At 40.9% G+C, this 20,090-nt stretch overlaps 1 protein-coding gene across 1 annotated transcript in view; it reads left to right on the forward strand.

Annotated features, from left to right (window-relative positions):
- LOC139318620 (VPS10 domain-containing receptor SorCS3-like) overlaps window positions 1–20,090 on the forward strand; it is a 478,807-nt gene that overhangs the window by 443,826 nt on the left and 14,891 nt on the right. The window contains exons 21-23 of the mRNA XM_070946166.1: window positions 1,720–1,843; window positions 6,308–6,420; window positions 10,111–10,242. Coding sequence (XP_070802267.1) covers window positions 1,720–1,843; window positions 6,308–6,420; window positions 10,111–10,242 — 369 coding nt within the window. The remainder of the gene's footprint in view (window positions 1–1,719; window positions 1,844–6,307; window positions 6,421–10,110; window positions 10,243–20,090) is intronic.

Genomic DNA, 20,090 nt, shown 5'->3' on the forward strand with positions numbered 1-20,090 from the left:
TTTTGCTTCCTGCTGTTTTCTCAGCAAGGTTTATCAGAACTGATTTGTCCTTGCCTCCTTCCTAGGGCTAAGGGACACTGACTAGCCCAAGGTGACCCAGCTGGCTTTGTGCCCAAGGCAAGACTAGAACTCATGATCTTCTGGTTTCTACCCTTTTGCTTTAACAACCACACCAATCTGGCTCTCCATTACAATTTACCATGTATCTAAAAGGCTGTATTCTTCCCTTCTTGCTATCTGGATAACCAATGGTAAACTAAGAATAATCCATCATACAGCACAAAACCCCCATGATACATAACAAACTCCAGACTGAATAGTAGTAAAAGCAGTCAGGGAAAAAAAAACAAAAACTGGACCAATTATTCCTTATCTTGCCACTTTCTAACTGAAGACACTGTATTGTTCAACCTTCTTTGGATTAGTGTAGTTCAGTCAGTTTCTGATTCAACTAAAGCCATGAAGTGAGAGGTGCAAACGAGATTTTAATCTCTGTTTAGCTTCATTGAACCATCCTATATTAAAAGTATCTGTGTAATTATACAGTACAATTTCAGACAATGATTTTATTTACTCATTCATTTATTTAAATAGGATTGTTGTAGTGAAGTGATAGTCCACTATTTCAGCAATATACCAAAAGGCTAATTTGCTTGGACTAGCATCACCTCAATTTAATAAATGAATCTGGATATCTAATAGGCTTTGAACAAATGAACCTTAAACTCCTTGATTTAATTTAGAGCTAGTTTCCAGATCTCAGTGCTAAAATTAAATTGAAGGAACTACCAGAATGTTAAATTTCTATGATGAATGTGAAATCAGCCATGATAATGGAACAACTATCAAGAAGGTAGATTTTTCAAAAGAAACTGGATTTTTTGGTAGCATCACAAATAATATTATAGCACACAAACACAGAGCCAGGCAAGTTCTATTTTAGGAATTCTGAGGATATAAGCAGAGAAGCGTGAGAGAAGTTTACCTAGAGTTTACCTTACAGGAGAGGGGCAGCTATCAAGCCCCATTCTTACATTACATACCTAAAAAGATGAGAGTTCAACTGCATGGGTTTCACTTCAACTCAGCTTCCTGAGCCCATCTCATCTACAGACACCTCTGTCACCGTTCTATATAGTATTCATTCCTTTTACATGTAAAGAGATTGCAATGGGTGACCATTGCAGTTATACAAATACTCCTATGGAAATCTCACACTTCACAGCATCCTTCACACTGGGCTATGAAGAATAATTGGTAATCACCCTGCAATTGTACAATCATTACTGCTAGTGAACAATTGTTGTATTTTTTTTTCCAAGGGGAAGATCTCATATTGCCTTGACAATGGATTTACTTGGAATGGAAAGAAAAAGATAGAAAATTTCTTGAGCTGGCTCATTCTAAAATATTGTATCCTGGCCAGATTAGCTTTCTACAGATGCCAATTTCTGTAGAAATGGATGCAGCTATCAATCACCACTGATTTGTTCTATTATAAAAGCAATGTGATGCAGAAGATTGCCTAAGCCAGTTTTAGCTATCTTAGATACTGGTCTCATTTGTACTGCTTCCCCCTCAAAAATACAGATTTAATGATATATCCACATTTGTACTTGTGATTTTTGTCTCACAATTCTGAAATTTTGGGAACAATAGCTAATGAAATGACTATGAATAAATTAATGAATTGTTGCTAATCGCATGTCACTTTTACAGCCATTCATCACCTTGGATAGCAGCATCTCTTATATCTTTACCAGTGAAGGACTGAATACTATCACAGTGCAGGTCTCAGCTGGCAACATCCTTATCCAGGACACCAGAAACATTGCTGTGCATGGTGAGTTGACAAAAGGCAATTGAAGAGGTTTGCATACCTGCTTTCCTCAAATCTAAGTTTAGAAATGTAAGATTTGACAAAGAGGTCTAAATTATACTTTCAAGGTAGAATTAAAACATATTTGGCAATAATTGTTTATGGAAAGAGATATGAGAAATAAGGAAGGAAGTAGCACTCAGACTCACTACATCTTTCAGAAATACTTCAAAACAAATTATTTTAATGATTGGATAGTATACTATCATAATAAGATCATAGTCATAGCCATGAATCTATCTTGCTTTACTGGGGAAAATCACCTTGAAAATTAGCTTTTGGCTTCCTGAATATAAAACCAATCCATCTTTTAAGTTATACAGTACTAGGAATATTTGAAGCAGTGTACAAGACATATGCTTGTCTTAATCATGCCATCTTTTATTTCTGGTTTTGTTGGAAATAAAATCTTAAACTTCGAAATTGAATGAATGATGATGTGAATTATTTCTGCTAACAGTTATTGAAGCACATTCTGTAAATCAGAGGCATTTGCAGAATGGATCAAGGGAAGGTAGATAACAAAAGCAGCCATTGTATGCAAGTTATGCCCCTTTTATATGTAGGTTGGGATATCAGAAATATGAAGGAAAGTGGTAGAGTTTGTATCATAATGTGATACTATTTTTGTGATTTGACCAGTAGAACCACCCTCTACATATATTTCTGAATCTATCATATGTGCCACATTATTTGGAGCACATGGGTGTTTTTGAACGGACGTGCAATCACAATGTATCATCATAAAAGGACACTGATGCTTTTGATGGTTTTTGGAAGTAAAAATTATGAAAATTCACCACATTTAGAATGTGGCAACCCCAAATTACTTGATAATGTTCAGGGCATAAATCAAGTTAGGCATATATAAGGAGTTAATAGTATGGAAAAACTGCACATAAAAATATTTTTCATTCCAATAGAAACTCTAGATCAAATGTTCATGCTGTACTGTTTTATAAAAGATTCACTTTTGAAGGCTGGAATATACAAGCTGAGCTGGAACTGTGTTTAGTATGAGTGCATATCATACATTCATATACATGTACACACACACACTTGTACAAATATACACACATATAAAGTATATTTATGCATATACATACAGATAATACATACTCACTTTGCATTTTAAGGTCATTTTGCATCAGCTTGAAAGATTTTTAAAAGTTTCTTTGAAAAGAAAAAAAAATATAAAACTTACATGAGTGAAGGACAGTGTTATGGTACTTACTTTAATCAAGGTTGCTAATGAATAGAGTTGAGTGTTCTGTATTTCATTGTCCATTTTTTCAGCTGTCTGTAATCTTCAAGTTTTATTAAATTCTAAAAGATGACATTCTGCAGACAGTCCATGGATATTTATTTATTTATTTATTTATTTATTTATTTATTTATTTATTTATTTATTTATTTATTAGATTCAGAAGTTAGGAAGGATGCAGAGTGACAGAAAGACTTATTATAGAAAATAGTAGTAGCACTAACACAGCATCTTCTGACACTTCTGAACAATAAAGAAAGCTCAGAGATACAACCCAAATAAATACTAAAGAATCCTACGTAGGAGGTATAGAAACTGAGTACTCCTGGGAAGAATGCTTTTAGGAAATTGTGATTCAGTGGGAAACCTTTGAGAACCAGTTTGGCACAATGGTTAAAGCACCAGGCTAAAAAACAGAGGACCAGGAGTTCTACTCCCATCTTAGGCATGAAGTCAACTTGGTGACCTTGGCCCAATCATGCATTCACATGTACATGCAGACACACAAAGAAGATTTTTACATTACGTTCCTGATATCAAGTAAACAATTGGACTTGAAGTGATATATGCCACTATACAGAGAATATTCTGATGACTAAGTGTAAAGTTTGATGTAAGGATTCTTTTCACATTTCTAATTCTGAATGAATGTATCAATTTACTTTTTAATGAATTGGATATTGTTGGCACGGATAGCTAAAAATAACATGCACTACATTATATTGCATGTATTTCTGTTTATGTGTATCAGTCTAATATGATCAAACATTTTCCTTTCTGCAGTGAGGCACAATTCACTACTATATGCATTAAGTTACCTTTTGCTCCCATCCCCCTCAGCACTTAGAATTGATAAATATAGGGCATGCTATATCTGAGCAATTTAAGGGATATGCACTATATCACAGGCTAAGTACGTTTGGCGCATATCTTCGAGAGAAATTAAATTTCATTTCTATCTCATGATTAAAATTACTTATTTAAATATAATTAAACTGATTTATTCACCAGCTATTTATGTAATAGTTTACTTTGTTTGTCCTGTTAAAACATTCAATTTGGTGATAAGTCTTTGGGACCTGTACTCAAAGTTTGGAGTACTTGGAGGTCCCAGTCTTGGGTTTTGCTTCTCTGAACTAAGTCATTAGTATCAGGTCAGGCCACAGAATCAGTGCTTCTAAAGTCCAAATTAGGTTAACATGAAAACATAAAAATATCTTCAAAAATGAAGAAAGACAGTAAACTATTGGAAAAAAATAGAAGATGATGAGCAAGAGCAGAACTATCAGCAAAGATGAAAAATAAACCAAACAAATAAGGCAAGAAGCTTACTAAAAGCCAAAGAAACCTTTTGTCAGAGAAATGGTCCATTTATGAAACATAAAACTTGTCTACCACTTAAATTAACCTTCCTCTACCGCAAGGATTTAATTTGGGAGTGATTTCTTCATGTCTCATGAACTGCTGTACCCTGATTTACCCTCACTACCTTAATCTGATTTGTTCTGCATTATGTAGTCATGGCAGCACATAAGGCTAACAAACAGATATCTCTTTGCTTTTAGAAAACAGATTACTAGTACTAAGGATGTGCTCAGTGAAGCACAAAGCATGTCAGATACAATAGAAGAAAACACTAGTTTATAGTACTGCTGCTCATTTTACTCTTGGTCCTGTTTAATTACGGAACAATATTGATGAAACCAAAACAGTTTAGAATGCTAGGCAAGCGACAAATGTCACACAAAGGATTTATACCATTATCTGATTAACTTCCTGATTTCTATTTCTACCTTCCTTTTAGTTTCTTAGTGAAATTATTTTTTTAAAAAAACTGTCAATTTATGTCTATCATTTAAGTTTTAGATTTGTTTTTCTTTTTCTCTCTTTTTCAATTGACTCCCTCTCAGAATCCTCCTGGGATAGGGGTTCAAGGTACCCCAAAACTTTTGTTTCCATACCAAGTGCCTCACAAAACAGCCTGAAACCATTTTACGTTGCATTAACTTATGCTGCTATTAAAATGCAGAAAACCCACAAGGATGATCATGATCCAGTTTCCGCTCATTTTCCAATGGAATTGTTTGGAGAGAGCAAACAATATCATTTGAGCATTATAGGAAAGTATGCAAGGATAAACCACTAGTTTTCCTGACCACTTTCCTCTACTGGTTTAAAAATCCTATGAGTTTTGAAAATGAGATGTTAGCATGTTGACAATTTAGACAAGTAGTATTCTTGCAACAGTGGTCTCTGCATTTTTGCCTGTAGTTGTGACAGTTGGATTGGATGATCAGAAATAAATTCTAGCTCACTCATACAAGAGGACATAAGTTGTAGGAACAGTAGGGAAGGGAATAGCAGCAATGGCTTCACCCGAAGCTGGGACCTGAAATGAGGTGAGAGCCTATCCATAGAAAAATGAATCATCAATCACATTTGTAAAATTGCATCAAGAAAATGAAACAGGAACAGAGCTGGAAACAAGGGGACCCAACTCCAAAGCAAACAACATTGTGAGATTAGTCAAATCCAGAGGTGAAGTCCAAGTGAAGTTCAAAAAACTAATGATAAAATGCCTGTATTTATTTATGAATATTATTCATCACTACTTTTTTTTGTATGGAATGTGATTAAAATTCTTTTGTTTGAAAGAAGTTGAAATTCTTGAAAGAAGTTGAAATTGTGAGTTTATGTATAAATGATTTTTATACTGAATAGAATCTTCTTTTCTATATATGGAGAACATATAGAGACATAATTCACCTGAAACTTAAAGGGAGATCAGATACATTTTTATTAAATACATAATAATTTATATTGTATAAATTACACAATATAAATTATATGTATTATGTGGATGCTTGATATGCTGGAAACAACTTTCAGTATCAGAGAAAAATGGCAAATTTCTCTAGAGCAAGAATGATTTTGAGAATTCTGCAGTACTTATATATACGTGTATGTTTATCTATGTACACAGAAACATACAAGATATTTGACATCTTTTGCATTTCTGAGAATATATGGTTCTACAGGGTTTTTTTTGAGTTATATGTAGAACTTTGTTGTATGACTTAATAATGAATGCATTTTAACAGTTCCAATGTAAACAGCCATAATAGTTCATACTGAAATTTTTGTGTGACACTCTTTCTTTGTAGAATATTTTCAATCTCAATTATTATCGTTCTCACCCAATTTGGATTATCACAATCCTGATATCCCAGAGTGGAGAGAAGACATTGGCCGAGTCATCAAAGCAGCTTTGGTGCATGTGAGTACCTAGGGAAATCTACCAAATAATAAGCATAATTTTCTTAACGTTTGAACAGTCTGTAGAAGCACAATTCAGGAAAGGAGATTATAATTTTCAATTACATACCACAACTTTGATAAAGCTAGGCTTATCATTCTGATACACACATGCAATTACCTAGATAAATATTGTATAGCAGTTTTCAGCACCCAACAAACCCAGACTTGGTTTTTTTTTTAAAGGATGTTTGTTTTGTTCTGCTTTTTAATTGTTTTCTTGGTACTAGAATGTTTTGCAGTCCTTGAAGTGTTATCTGTGCAACCTTTGATGATAAGAAGATACAATCATTTTTGTAGATAAAATATTAGGAGGGATTAATTATAATATACCATTTTCCCAGTGAATCCAGTGAATCCATGATTCTTGAGTCTGTGCTTGTATGTTTATTATTCAAGATGGATATATTATCTGTCTTCATGATCAATGCAGTTTAATTGACTCACACAACGATGCTATCTTTATGTTCATTTTTTATTCATTTCCATAATTATGTTCTATGTTTTCCACCTTAGCAAATATTATAGAAATGCTGCAGTATAAGATGTCTGTTTTAATCCATCAGAGATAAATTCATTGATTTTTAAAAAGTATGACCCCTTTCATTATTTTTTGCAATTATTATGCAGACTTTTAATAAACAAATAAATATTATATTGTACCTAATCATCCACATGATTTTTTAAAAATTTACTCTGCTCTTCTACTTAAAAGATATACAATAAATCCTGTTTAAAAAGTTCAGTGTTGCAAAAGAAGATAAAGAAAAAGCATTCTCTGGCTTTTCCCAACAGAAAATAGAGCAGCTTTGAAAACTACTTTTTTTTCTTGCTACATTACAAAAGAATATGAAAGAGCATTTCTTTTTGTAAACTTGTTTCTGTTGTTTTAGAAACATATGCCTCCAGTGTACTGATCAAAGCTTTCCACAACCATAACCTCAGCCATAAGGCAATAAACATTTTTTTCCTCATGTCACCTTTGCCAGGATAAACAGCTGATCATGTGTGAGGATAAGTCCCAGGGAAAGAGAGATCTGTGTGGAAATTATCAACACCCAAAAATTATCCTAAACCAAGACTTCTTATTTTTACCCTTCTTTGATTTCTGGGCTCCCTCCAGTTTCTGTCACCATATCAAAATCAAGATTTACTGTTTCTATAGTCAGGTCACAAATTTCACATTCTTTTTCTTAGCCCGGTGTGTTGTGGTGACACACACTATGTGATCTAACTTGCTTAGAAATCCTATCTTAGGCTACTATGAACATCTTACTCAGTGGTGGGATTCAGCCAGTTCGCACCACTTTCTGAGCAGTTTGGCAAACTGGTTGTTGAAAGAAATCATTAGGGCAGAGAACCGGTTGTTAAATTACTTGAATCCCACCACTGATCTTGCTCTCTATTTTTTCTTCATACTCTTTCAAAACTTTCAGAAGCTGGTTATGAAGCGGGGCAGGACAGATATGTTAGTGGTTGACTTCTGTGGCTGATATCAAAGCTGTTATTGCGAAGCAGACAGCTCAACCTTGATTTTTTAAAATGTTTTCAACAGTATACTGTGTCCTAGATTTATTCAGTGTGTTCTTCAAAGCCACTTGATACTTCTTTTTAAGGCAAATTACGAAATGATTGACAGCCATATTAAAATATAAAACAGAATGAAATATAATTCTCATGTACAATGTAAATCTATACTAGAAAATTCCTGTTCTCCTAAGAATTAGGTAATCAAAATAAAAAGAGAAAAATTATGAATTCTATTTATTAAAGAGAGATTATTATCATATTTCCTTTTAAGAGAGCTGATTTTTGCAGTCAATAAACACTTTTGTGAACATTTGTACTTTCTCTTAATAGTTATATATAGCTGAAGCCATGCATTTTGATGTATTAAAAAAAACCCAGAAATTTGCATGGATTATAATTAGGATTCTGTTTAATGAGTTTCAGATCATTCTATCCTTAGAATAACATTTATTATGTGAGAGAGACAGAAGGGAGGAGAGAGGGAAGAAGGAAGAGAGAGAGAAAGTCACACAGACAGTCAGACAGACAACAAGGCATCAAGGGTTGAAATATATCAATGGAATTTATATCTTTTTCAATCCAGTATGGATTAGGCCTGATTAGCATGACTATATTTGATAGAGATAGGTATACGATAGATAGGCAGGCAGGCAGGATAGATAATCACAAAAAGTATAGTTTTCCAAAATTCTTATTCTCTACTACCACTTTTTCTAAACTTGGAAAGAGCTTTAGGGAATTGCAGTTTCAGGGAATTGCAGTTTGCAAACTACCATGAGCAGAGCAAGATGCTAATATTGTTTGAATTCCTAATTTTAGCTTCAAAAGGAGTGTTTTGTGTGACTGAAATAGTTTTATCAAATCCAAAGCTGGAAAGAAGGGATACATTGTTGAGGTACACTACTGAGACAGTTGTGAGCCCATTACATGTGCAGTAATGTTATTTGGCCTAAAAATGGATCTAGAATATTCACTAATTCAGAATATTTTATAGCACTATACCTGTCAGATTTAGTTTAAATTATTGATTCAATTTATTCCAAGTTAAATAAAAGAATAGTATTCAATACACATTTACGTGTATTGTCAAATAGTCAAATAGTTAGTATTTTTATTAACATTAATGTATTCTATTGTTTTGGAGATGTATTTTATATATAGAACTATTACATTAAATGTAAATTGTTGAATGAAATGAAGTTCATAAATTGTTGAATGAAATGAATACAACTCTATTAGTACAATAAAAAGGGATTTTAAAAAAAATCTACAAACATATATTGTTATGCATTCCCTTGTTGTATCAAGTACTAAGTTATGTTAGAAAGACCATTTACAGTATCTGTGATACTCTTTTAATAAAACAAATGTATACACTGAGAATGACTTGGGAAAAACAACACTTAAAAAAAACAGATTCCTGTGCTTTAAAAAAATATTATTTTAAAACTTTTATCTCCTCATGCAGTCTGGACAGATCATTGTTCAGCAATCTCCACAGCCATATGCTTTCCATAAGGCAATGTGGAAGGATTCATCCTTAGCATGAGTTTGGGAAGTAGATGATGTATGGCAATACAATATGACTTACTTATTGAACAACTTGTGACTTAGTACTTGCACTTCACTATTAATTTGCATACATGCATTTGCAATCAGACTGGAAACATGTCCCCTTTTTAATCTATTATTATAACCTTTTCTACATTATTTACCCGCTGTTTCTCAAAAAGTGGAATGATTTGGTACTCTTAACATTGCTAAGTTAAGGAACATTAAGTTATCATTCTATCCTCCCAACTTATCATGCACAAGTCTTCCAAGATCATATAACAAAATCACATCATTATTTGCATCACTTATGATTGTCATTACATAACATTACACATTATAGAGCAAGAATTCTGAAATTATTTCAAATATGAAAATATTTGAACGTCTGCTTTTAGGCAATGTTTACCCACTATAAATACACTAGGTGTATATTTGGCTCACAACTTCATTTTTTTCTGCCATTGTTTAGAGTTTGTTGAGAATCAAATAACTTACAAACTATGGATATAGCAATATCATGTACTAAAGAATCCTCTGTTTGTCTTTTTCTCTCTCACACTTTGCTCAGGTGACTGGTATACCCAAGGAACAAATTCTTGTAGCAGTATTCCCTGGATTGCCTACCTCTGCTGAGCTCTTCATTTTACCACATCAAAACATATCAGAGAGAAGGAAAGACAGTGAAGATGATTTGGAGCAGGTGGGGTTTTCCTTCTTTCAGGTGGTTATGTATTCCTCCAACTCTTAAATAGGCTCTGAACTGAAGATAATTTCAAAGTACTATTATCTAGGGCAGGGTTTCTCAGCCATGGCCATTCGAAGATGTGTGGACTTCAATTCTCAGAAGCATCACTGGCTGGAAAATTATGGGAATTGAAATCCACACATCTTCAAGTGGCCAAAATTGAGAAATACTGTTTTAGAATGTTTAAGCTTGTCAAACTTTCTGTATAAATATTGATTTTTGTCTTTAAACTGGTAATTGACAGCCACCCCAAAAGGGAAATTGTTATGTCCTTATAAGGGCATCCGCCCTGATTGGCTGCCAGCCATCGGGCGGGAGATTTGAATCCCTGTCTAGGGGCGGTGCGTCTGCCGGGAGCGAATATAAGGAGAGCTCCGGCAGCGCGCCAGCAGTCTTCTTTTACTTGTTACTATGTAAATAAAGTTGTTACATGTATCGAGCTGGTCACGTCTTCTGTTCCTGCGCCTGATCTAACACTGGCGACGAAGGACTAGAGAAGAGAACCTGAGAAAGACTCACGGCACGATCGCCCAAAGAGCTGAAGTCACTTCACCACAGCGACTTCCAGAATGGCTACCCCGCAAGCCCCGATGACCGCGCTGAACCCGTTCGACCCATCCCGGGAGAAGTGGAGGTCATACATGGTCCGATTCCGGCAGTTCCTGCGAGGCAATGGATACCAGAACCTCGATGATGAGAGGAAAAGAGCCCTTTTCCTGGCTCATTGCGGATCGGACGTCCTAGAGATGGCGATGGACCTCGTGGCACCTAGGGACATCGAGGAGATGTCCTGGAACGACCTGCAGGACGTCTTACAGGAGCACTATGCACCTACAGGCACCCCCATCGCAAACAGGTTCACCTTCCAGCAAAGAAACCAGCGGGAAGGTGAATCCATCAAAGAATTCGTGGCAGCGCTCCGCCAACTCGCTGCCAACTGTGAGTTCGACAATGTGGACAACGCCATCCGGGACCGCATTGTTTTTGGAATGCGAGATGTGGGGCTGCAAAAGAAATTCCTCAGCAGGAAGAGGATTCCGCTTAAAGACGTCCTTGACGAGGCAACAGCGGCGGAGACGTCCGAACAAGCAGCCGCTGCAATGGTAAAAGCAAGAGGGATCCATAAGATCCACAAGTCGGGCCCAACCTCATCAGACGAAGCAACCACTCAATCCGAGTCTGATGAGGAAATGGCCGTCCACAAGGTGTCCCGCCCTCCCAGGCGGGAAACACCACAGCATGGCGACCGTGGAGAGCGATGCGGCAGCTGCAGAGGCGACCACCCCAGAGCCACCTGCAGATGGAGGGACGCGACCTGCCGCCGATGCCTGAAGAGGGGCCACATCGCCGAGGCCTGCAGAGCCACAGACTCAGCCCCGGAGCCGCCCAGACCGCGATTCCGGGAAAATCGCAAAGATAACCAGAGGACATCCAAACGGTCCTCAAACCAGTCCCGGCACGGGGAGGAGGAATATCCCCGAAACAGAACGGTGCACCAGACCACCACCATTGCTCACACAAGCGACGAGGGGACCACCAAGTTCCACGTGACGCTGCTAGCAGAGGGGTCTCCGTGCAAGATGGAGGTAGACTCCGGATCCGCCTTCTCCATCATGGACTGGCAGCACCTACAACAGCTGAAACCGGCATACAAAAGAACCCAGCTGAAAGCCCCGAAAGACAAACTTGTGGACTTTAACGGAAACCCCATTGAAATCCTAGGCAGAGCAACCATCCATGTGAAGTACAACGACTTCGATGGAAAGCTACCCATTACCATTGTGCAGCACAGCCGACCGAACCTGTTGGGCGTGGAGTGGTTCAAGCCTCTAGGACTTTCACTTCAGGGCATCCACGAGATCCGCAGGGACGAACTCGACTCCATCATCGAAGAGTTCAAAGAAGTCTTCGATGGTAAGCTGGGGAAATTTGTGGGGAGGCCAATCTCCTTTAATCTGGACAAGGGAATCACCCCAATCAGGCTCAAGCCCCGCCGAGTTCCATTTGCCCTGCGGCCTAAAGTAGATGAGCAGCTGGATAAGCTGATCGCCCAGGGCGTACTGGAACCGATCGATCATGCCTCATGGGAGACCCCCATTGTGACCCCACTGAAGCATGATGGGTCTGTGCGCATCTGTGCTGACTACCGTTGTACCATCAACAAGGCGTTGGCACAGAGCGCATACCCAGTCCCAGTGGTGCAACACCTGCTGCATTCCCTGGGATCTGGATCAATTTTCGCGAAACTGGACCTGGCCCAGGCTTACCAGCAACTGCCAGTGGATGACAAAACGGCGGAGGCCCAAACGATTGTCACGCACAGAGGGGCATTTAAATGTAACCGCCTCCAATTTGGAGTCAGCGCTGCCCCTGGCATCTTCCAATCCATGATGGAACGCCTTCTCCAAGGCGTTCCAGGGGTGGTGCCTTACTTCGATGATGTGCTCATCTCCGGTGACTCGAGACCCCAACTCCTTGAAAGGCTCAGGCTTGTCCTGCAGCGGTTCAAGGACAAGGGTTTGAGGGTCAGGCGGGACAAGTGCATCATAGGAGTACAGGAAGTCGAGTTCCTGGGCTTCCTCATTGATAGCACAGGCATACACCCCACCAAATCAAAAGTGGAAGCAATCCATGAAGCTCCAAGCCCAAAAAACAAAACGGAGCTTCAGGCTTTCCTTGGGTTGCTCAACTTCTACGCCATTTTCTTAAAACAGAAAGCCACAGTTGCTGAGCCACTCCACCGCCTGCTGGGGAAATCGGCTTCCTGGAAGTGGGGCCAGGAAGAGGAAGCAGCATTCCGGGCCATCAAGGGACTATTGACGTCCAAAAGCGTCCTCATCCAATACAGCGAGACGCTCCCCATCAGACTGACCTGCGACGCGTCGCCCTACGGGGTGGGGGCAGTCCTCAGCCACGACCTGCCCAATGGCTCGGAAGCCCCAATCGCGTACTTCTCAAAGACAATGTCCGGCGCAGAACGGAACTATAGCCAGCTGGACAAAGAAGCCCTGGCCATCGTGGCTGGAGTGAAGCGCTTCCACGAATACCTCTACGGAAGACGTTTCACCATAGTCACAGACCACAAGCCTCTTCTGGGACTCCTCGCAGGCGACCAACCAACCCCGACCTTCATGTCCCCAAGAATGACGAGATGGGCCATCTTCCTAGCTGGCTACTCCTATAGGCTCGTGCACCAGCCAGGCACAGCCATAGGGAACGCTGACGCCCTCAGCAGATGCCCGTCGAAGAAGCCGGTCGAGGACCCAGCCCCCACGCTCCACCTACTTCACATTGATGACGACGCCAGCTGCCCGGTGTCATCCGCAGATGTGGCCGTCCACACCCAAAAGGACCCCACACTCCGCCAAGTGAAGTCCTGGATCCTCAGAGGGTGGCCAGCGGAAAAGCCAGAGGAAAGGTTCAGCCCGTTCGCCAGGAAACAGGAGGAGCTGTCCACCATCAAAGGCTGTCTGCTATGGGGAGACAGGGTGCTGATTCCAAGCACTCTGCAACGGCGGACGCTAGAAACCTTACACAAGGGGCATCCGGGCATCGTCCGCATGAAGGCCCTGGCACGGAGTTATGTCTGGTGGCCCTCCATGGACAGAGACATTGAACAATGGGTCTCCAGATGTGACCCGTGCCAAGAAGTTCGCCCAGCGCCGCCGCAATCCGAAGTCGCGAAGTGGGAGACCCCCAGCAACCCCTGGTCGAGGATCCACATTGACTTCGCGGGTCCGATGCAAGGGCGACACCTCCTCATCGTGGTAGATGCCTTCTCCAAATGGCTCGAGGTGGTGCCCATGGCATCTACCACAACAGACGCGACGATCCGAGCCCTGCGCCGCCTGTTTGCCACACATGGTCTACCGGATGTGCTGGTCTCAGACAACGGCCCCCAGCTCACATCCCTGGCCATGGAGTCCTTCCTGGCAGGACTGGGCATCCGCCACGCCCTGTCCGCCCCCTACAGGCCGGCCGGAAACGGACAAGCCGAACGCATGGTCCGACTGACCAAAGAGGCCCTCACCAAGATGGGCCCGGGGGACTGGCAAGAGCGCATAGACAATTTCCTCCTCACACAGCACATCACGCCACACGCCACCACCCACAAGAGCCCGGCCGAACTGTTGATGGGCAGAAGGTTGAGGTCACCCTTGGACCGGCTGCACCCCCAATACAGCCCGGAAGTGACCGCAACTGCCAGCCGCCCGCTCCGCGCCTTCAGCAAAGGAGATTCAATCTTCGCGCTGAATTTCAGCGGCTCCCCTAAGTGGCTGAAGGGGAAAGTTGCCAGCACAACCGGGCCCAAATCCTACATCGTTGAGTTGGAAGATGGACAGTTCACGAGACGCCACATCGACCAACTCCGAAAAAGGTGGGGGGGGGGCACATGAAAACCAGCCTGACGAGGGAGGCCTACAACACCCCGACGAGGTAGGCCTCCAACACCCCGGCGAGGTTGGCCTACCACACCCAGACCAGGTAGGCCTACAACACCCCGACGAGGTAGGCCTACAACACCCTGACGAGGTAGGCCTACCACACCCCTGTGAGGCAGAGCAGCACCACCCCGACAAGGTTGGCCCAGCCCACTACCAAATGCTGTCACACCGGCAGCCCAGCGAGGTAGACCGGGGCCAACCGCACGGGGGATGGCAACACCAACCCAGCCAGGTGGGCACCGGGCACGGCAAGGCCAGGGACCACCAACCCAGCCCGCAGGTAGACCGGGACCTGCCCAGAGGAGGAGCAGCGCACCCCACCAGCTACAGCAGCCTATGCCAGCCCAGCCAGGGAGACTGCAGTTCCAGGCGAGTAGACCGGGACCCAGCCAAGAGGGGCACCCACGACCCACGGGCGAGGGTGGCACACGAATCACCGACGTGGGGGACCCCCGCCCATCACAGAAGACAGCCAACAAACGACACCCCGACCCGGATGACCCCAGGCACCACCCGACGGTAGACCAGGGACTAGGGGGAAGGGAGAGCCGACAACAACCCGGCCAGGTAGACCTGCACCACCCCGGCAGGGGAGACCTCCGCCGCCCCGCAGAGGTAGTGCCGCAACAACAGCCCGACCAGGTCGACCACCACCGACCAGACGGGGTAGACCAACGCCAGCCCGACCTAGCAGACCAACGCCACCCCTGCGAGGTCGGACAACGCAACACGGGCCAGCACCACCCGCAGCCGGCGGGCCGGTCCAGAGGGCACCAAACAGAACCACCACCCACCCGGCACCAGGCCGAACCGCAACCGAACCGCAGCGCCCGGGAGACCAGGGAGGAGCAAACGATGGACTTACCGAGACTCAGACGCTCTTCCCGGGTCGGAACCGAGCCACCGAGACGAGGCAACAGATCCACAGGCCAGGAAGAAGACCATCAGAACCAGCCATCCAAGGTCTGCGGTCCGGCCGGAGGCGCTGGGGGTGACCCCGCTCACTCGACAGCCGAACCAAGCCCGGTTCCGGAGAGGGAGCCGGGAGACGACAGAGCCCCGTCCATCCAGGTCGGAGTCGGAGAACAAGTGAGACTGCGCAGGTCAGCTAGGGTGCCGAGGCGTCCTACGTACCTGCGCGACTACGTGACTTTTGTGAACGAGATTGACAGTTCAGACTAAGGGGGGAGGAGTGTTATGTCCTTATAAGGGCATCCGCCCTGATTGGCTGCCAGCCATCGGGCGGGAGATTTGAATCCCTGTCTAGGGGCGGTGCGTCTGCCGGGAGCGAATATAAGGAGAGCTCCGGCAGTGCGCCAGCAGTCTTCTTTTACTTGTTACTATGTAAATAAAGTTGTTACATGTATCGAGCTGGTCACGTCTTCTGTTCCTGCGCCTGATCTAACAGAAATCATTAAGTAGATTTTTTGAGTATATGATTTCTTTTTATTTTATTTTATTTTATTTTTGAAATATTTATTTTTGAAGGGTTGACTTATTAAAACAATTTATAAAACATTTTGATAGACATGTCATGAGATGGGAAATATGAGTTTGTAATTAATTAAAACACAGTACTTTAAAACCTGGATCTAAGAATTTAAGTCAACCTAAAAATATAGTATAACACAAAAACATGCAGTAGAAGCAATAAAACTGATATGACAGCAAAAAAACAAAACAAAAACTAAAGTACATAATGAGATAGCATACTTTTGTTTTGCAAATATTTTTTTTTTGTCCCTTTGGTTTTGACTCTTAGGTCCTACAGATTTCCTGGTAAGATTTCAGAAGTGATTTGCCGTTGCCTACTTCCTAGAGTTGAGAAAAGGTTACTCACACAAGGTCACTCAGCTGGCTTTGTGCCTAAGGCAGGACTAAAAGTCATGGATTCCCAGTTTTTAGCCTGATGCCTTAATCACTGCACTAAATTGGGTCTCTCTGCAAAGATAGTACTAAGTAAATAGAAAGTTACTAAACGGATTTATTAAAGAGATTGGAAGGAGAAAAACATAATAAACGCTTGGGGAAAAGAAATCCAATGCCATACTTGCATAAATGAAAGTACTAGGAGATAGGGACTATAGAGGAGTGTCAAACTGGTGGCTTGCAAGCCTGATGCATCGTGTATAGGCCACCCCCACTCCAGTTCCGTGAATGGGAAAAATGTCATGAAATGTCATGTGACGGCAATGTGACACGACTAATTAAAGAGAATTGGTTGTTGTATCCTACGCCATATGCCTTGGATATGGCTTGTATCAATCTGAGGACAAGGATTTTTGCATCATATGTTTGCTCCATCCTACTTTGCATCAGATGCAAATTACTTCATCATGATTCCAAACTCTTGATCATTTTTTTCTGGTTTTAATTCTTCAGTTTTGTACATACAGACTATTAATACAAAGCGCATCAAAAAACAGCATGTGGTTTAGATGATAACTTCAATGCCCTTTCTGCGTTGAATTTTGATTACAATCTCTTGCTCTACTGGAAGCAAATTTTCTTGAACTCAAATAAGCATACTTTTCAGTAGATGCGTATAAAGTTACACTATTAATCAACATGAACCTGATTAGATAGGCAGTAGCTAAATCACAGTGCAAAAGAAATCCTAAAGCAATACACAACCAATTCAAGATTGCTTTTTGAGTTGCAACAAAACATTCAAGTTCTTTTTATATCATATCAATGGACTGTGTGGGATAGAAGACAAATGGTAATAGCTGTAGAAAGCAGTATGTATAGTAATGCTGTAATTCCCCTGAGTCAGGAACTGGCTGCACTTTTGATTAAATTTGAATGAGAATTCTTCTGGCAGTTAATTTTTTCAGGGAGCTGAGGCTGAGGCTAGGTAGGGCAGTGACCAGTGGTGAAATCTTTTGAAGTCTGCTACTGGCTCTGTGAGTCTGCTACCGAGAGAGTGCTTTGTGTGCACATGCATGCATGCTTTGCACATATGTGTGCCTGAGGCATGCCCATGCAGCACTAAAATAAGGAACATTTTGAAGCCTTCCAAGTCTGCAAAGATAAGTAGAACAGCAAGGGGGGAAATCTGCTGTCCCATGCGTTTTAGATTAGCTAGAAAGCAGGAAATCTGACGATTCTAGCTAATATAAATAACGCGCTACAACTGATCATCACCCAGCTGATCATTGGAAATACCGGTTCGCCCAAACCGGTAGCATTTTTTTTATTACAAGTTTGGGAAAACCGGTCTGAACCGGTAGCATTTTATCCCTGAGAATGACACAAAGTGGTTGTGGACTCATGATAAAATAGGGATGCTAAAGTTTTCCTTTTTGCCCACACTAAAAGTTTGTGTGGCCTGAAAAGTACGCTTATCTTGTTTCAAGAAAAATTACTTCCTGATGAGCAAGAGATTATAATCGGTTTCCTTTTTGCTTAATACTAAAATTTCATGTTTATTTATTTGTTTTTTTTCCCTTTACCAAAATAGTAGAAAGTGTTTCAATTGATTTCCAACAATCATGATCAGTGAGTAGCAATGAAAGGGGTTATCCAACTGTGGATTAAATAAAAGCTCTCTTGCTGTTTGCTCAATAATTTTTTTCTAAAACCCAACCATTTTTTGCCTATATAACTCTATTACTTAGCCAATTTGAAAGGAGCTGCAGTTATTTAACTTCCTTCCATTTCCCCCCTTTCTTTCTTTTTCTCCTTTCCCTTTTAATCATGCTTTGAATTCTTTGAAATATACTGTAAAACACCGCCATAGTATACAACTGCTTTTGTCCTTTCTATAGACAAATATAATTTTATCAAATTGATTTTCACTCTTCCAGCGAATTTCTGAAATTCGAACTGTATCAATATTCTTTTCTGTTATCAGGCAATTACTGTAATTAATATAATCAAAATGTAATGGAAAATACTGTATTTTGAATAATTATGTAGAATACAATATTTCAGCAGGTGCAGTTTTCCAGTCTTTGTATGTTGCATTTAGCTTATACCTGTCAAAATCTTTCTTCCAGAAAACAATTGAATGCATAGGGCACTTTAATTTTTAAAAGATTTTCTTGCCTTACACACTAGTGCTGTTAGCATGCTAAATAGGCATGGGTGTCTAACAATCCATAGCATATATATTACAATTGTTCACAGAAATGTTGAGTTGAAAGATTTCAAATGAAAACTTACGATAAAGTGAAATGGATGTGATTTGGGAAGAGGGAGCTTTTGTTTCATAATGTTTTCATTCTACTACCAAAGTCATTGCAGAAGAAACCGAGTTCCCTTTTGGCAGCTGCCATTTCTCTGACACACAGTTGTCAAAGAAATAATGCTGTGTTATAATTTAGCAAAATTTAAATGTAGCTTTAGGAACATTTTCACATTATGTCTTCATATTATGCCTTAACCCCTGCTTTACAGTGGTTAAGATGCCCTTGACCCCTTAAGAAGGCTATTAAATTTCTGTCATTTAGTTAGGTGAACCCACCGGACCTAATGGGTAATTCAAAAGTTATAACTTACCAAAATCTCTATTGACAAATTCATACTTTTCTGTAGAATTTTTAGCTCTCTGTAAAATGATTGGGCATTGATCTTTTTCTGGAGACTCAGGGCGGCTTACAATATGCTCAGCAATAGCCTTCATCCTTTTGTATATTTATACAAAGTCAGCTTATTGCCCCCACAACTGGGTCCTCAATTTACCTACCTTAGAAAGGATGTAAGCCTGAGTCAATCTTGAGCCTTGGCGAGATTCGAACCTGCAGTAATTGCAGGCAGCTGGTCTTAATAACAGGGTGCCTTAGACCACTGTACTACCAAGGATCTTAGGTTTTTCTGAAAGCAAAATCAAGCACAACAAGCCATATTCTTTTGTGTGTCTGTGTGTGTCTGTGTGTGTGTGTGTGTGTGTGTGTGTGTGTGTGTGTGTGTGCATATGTGTGTGTGCACACACACACGTGTAAGTAAGCATGCATGAGTGGAGAAAAAGAGAGAGAGTTGGAACTAAATCTGCTGCAGCTCTAGTTTTTCTAAATGCAATCTTAAAAATATATTTCTGTGACTGATAAATAATGTAACAGCAATAACTTAGTAATTAAAAAATGCAATGTAATTGCTATGAAAGGCATTTTTCTGCCACTTCACTCTCAATTCCAATGGCGTTACTTCCAGAAGTTTTTTCCCCCCCCTCTTCTTCATATTTTGGAATTAGTCTGACACACAAAAGGATTCTTTTTATGTGTGATTGATATAATAATTCAGATTTTAAAAAAAGAACTAATATGTGGTTCTTTAAAAAAGAACTAATATGTACTTTGCTGTTAATACACATATGCCAGTGAGAATTATTATTAATTGCTGTTGTTTATCAATATT

This window comes from Pituophis catenifer, unplaced genomic scaffold (genome assembly GCF_029215685.1).
Source record: "Pituophis catenifer annectens isolate HBS135680 unplaced genomic scaffold, rPitCat1.0.hap2 SCAF_6, whole genome shotgun sequence".
Taxonomy (NCBI): domain Eukaryota; kingdom Metazoa; phylum Chordata; class Lepidosauria; order Squamata; family Colubridae; genus Pituophis; species Pituophis catenifer.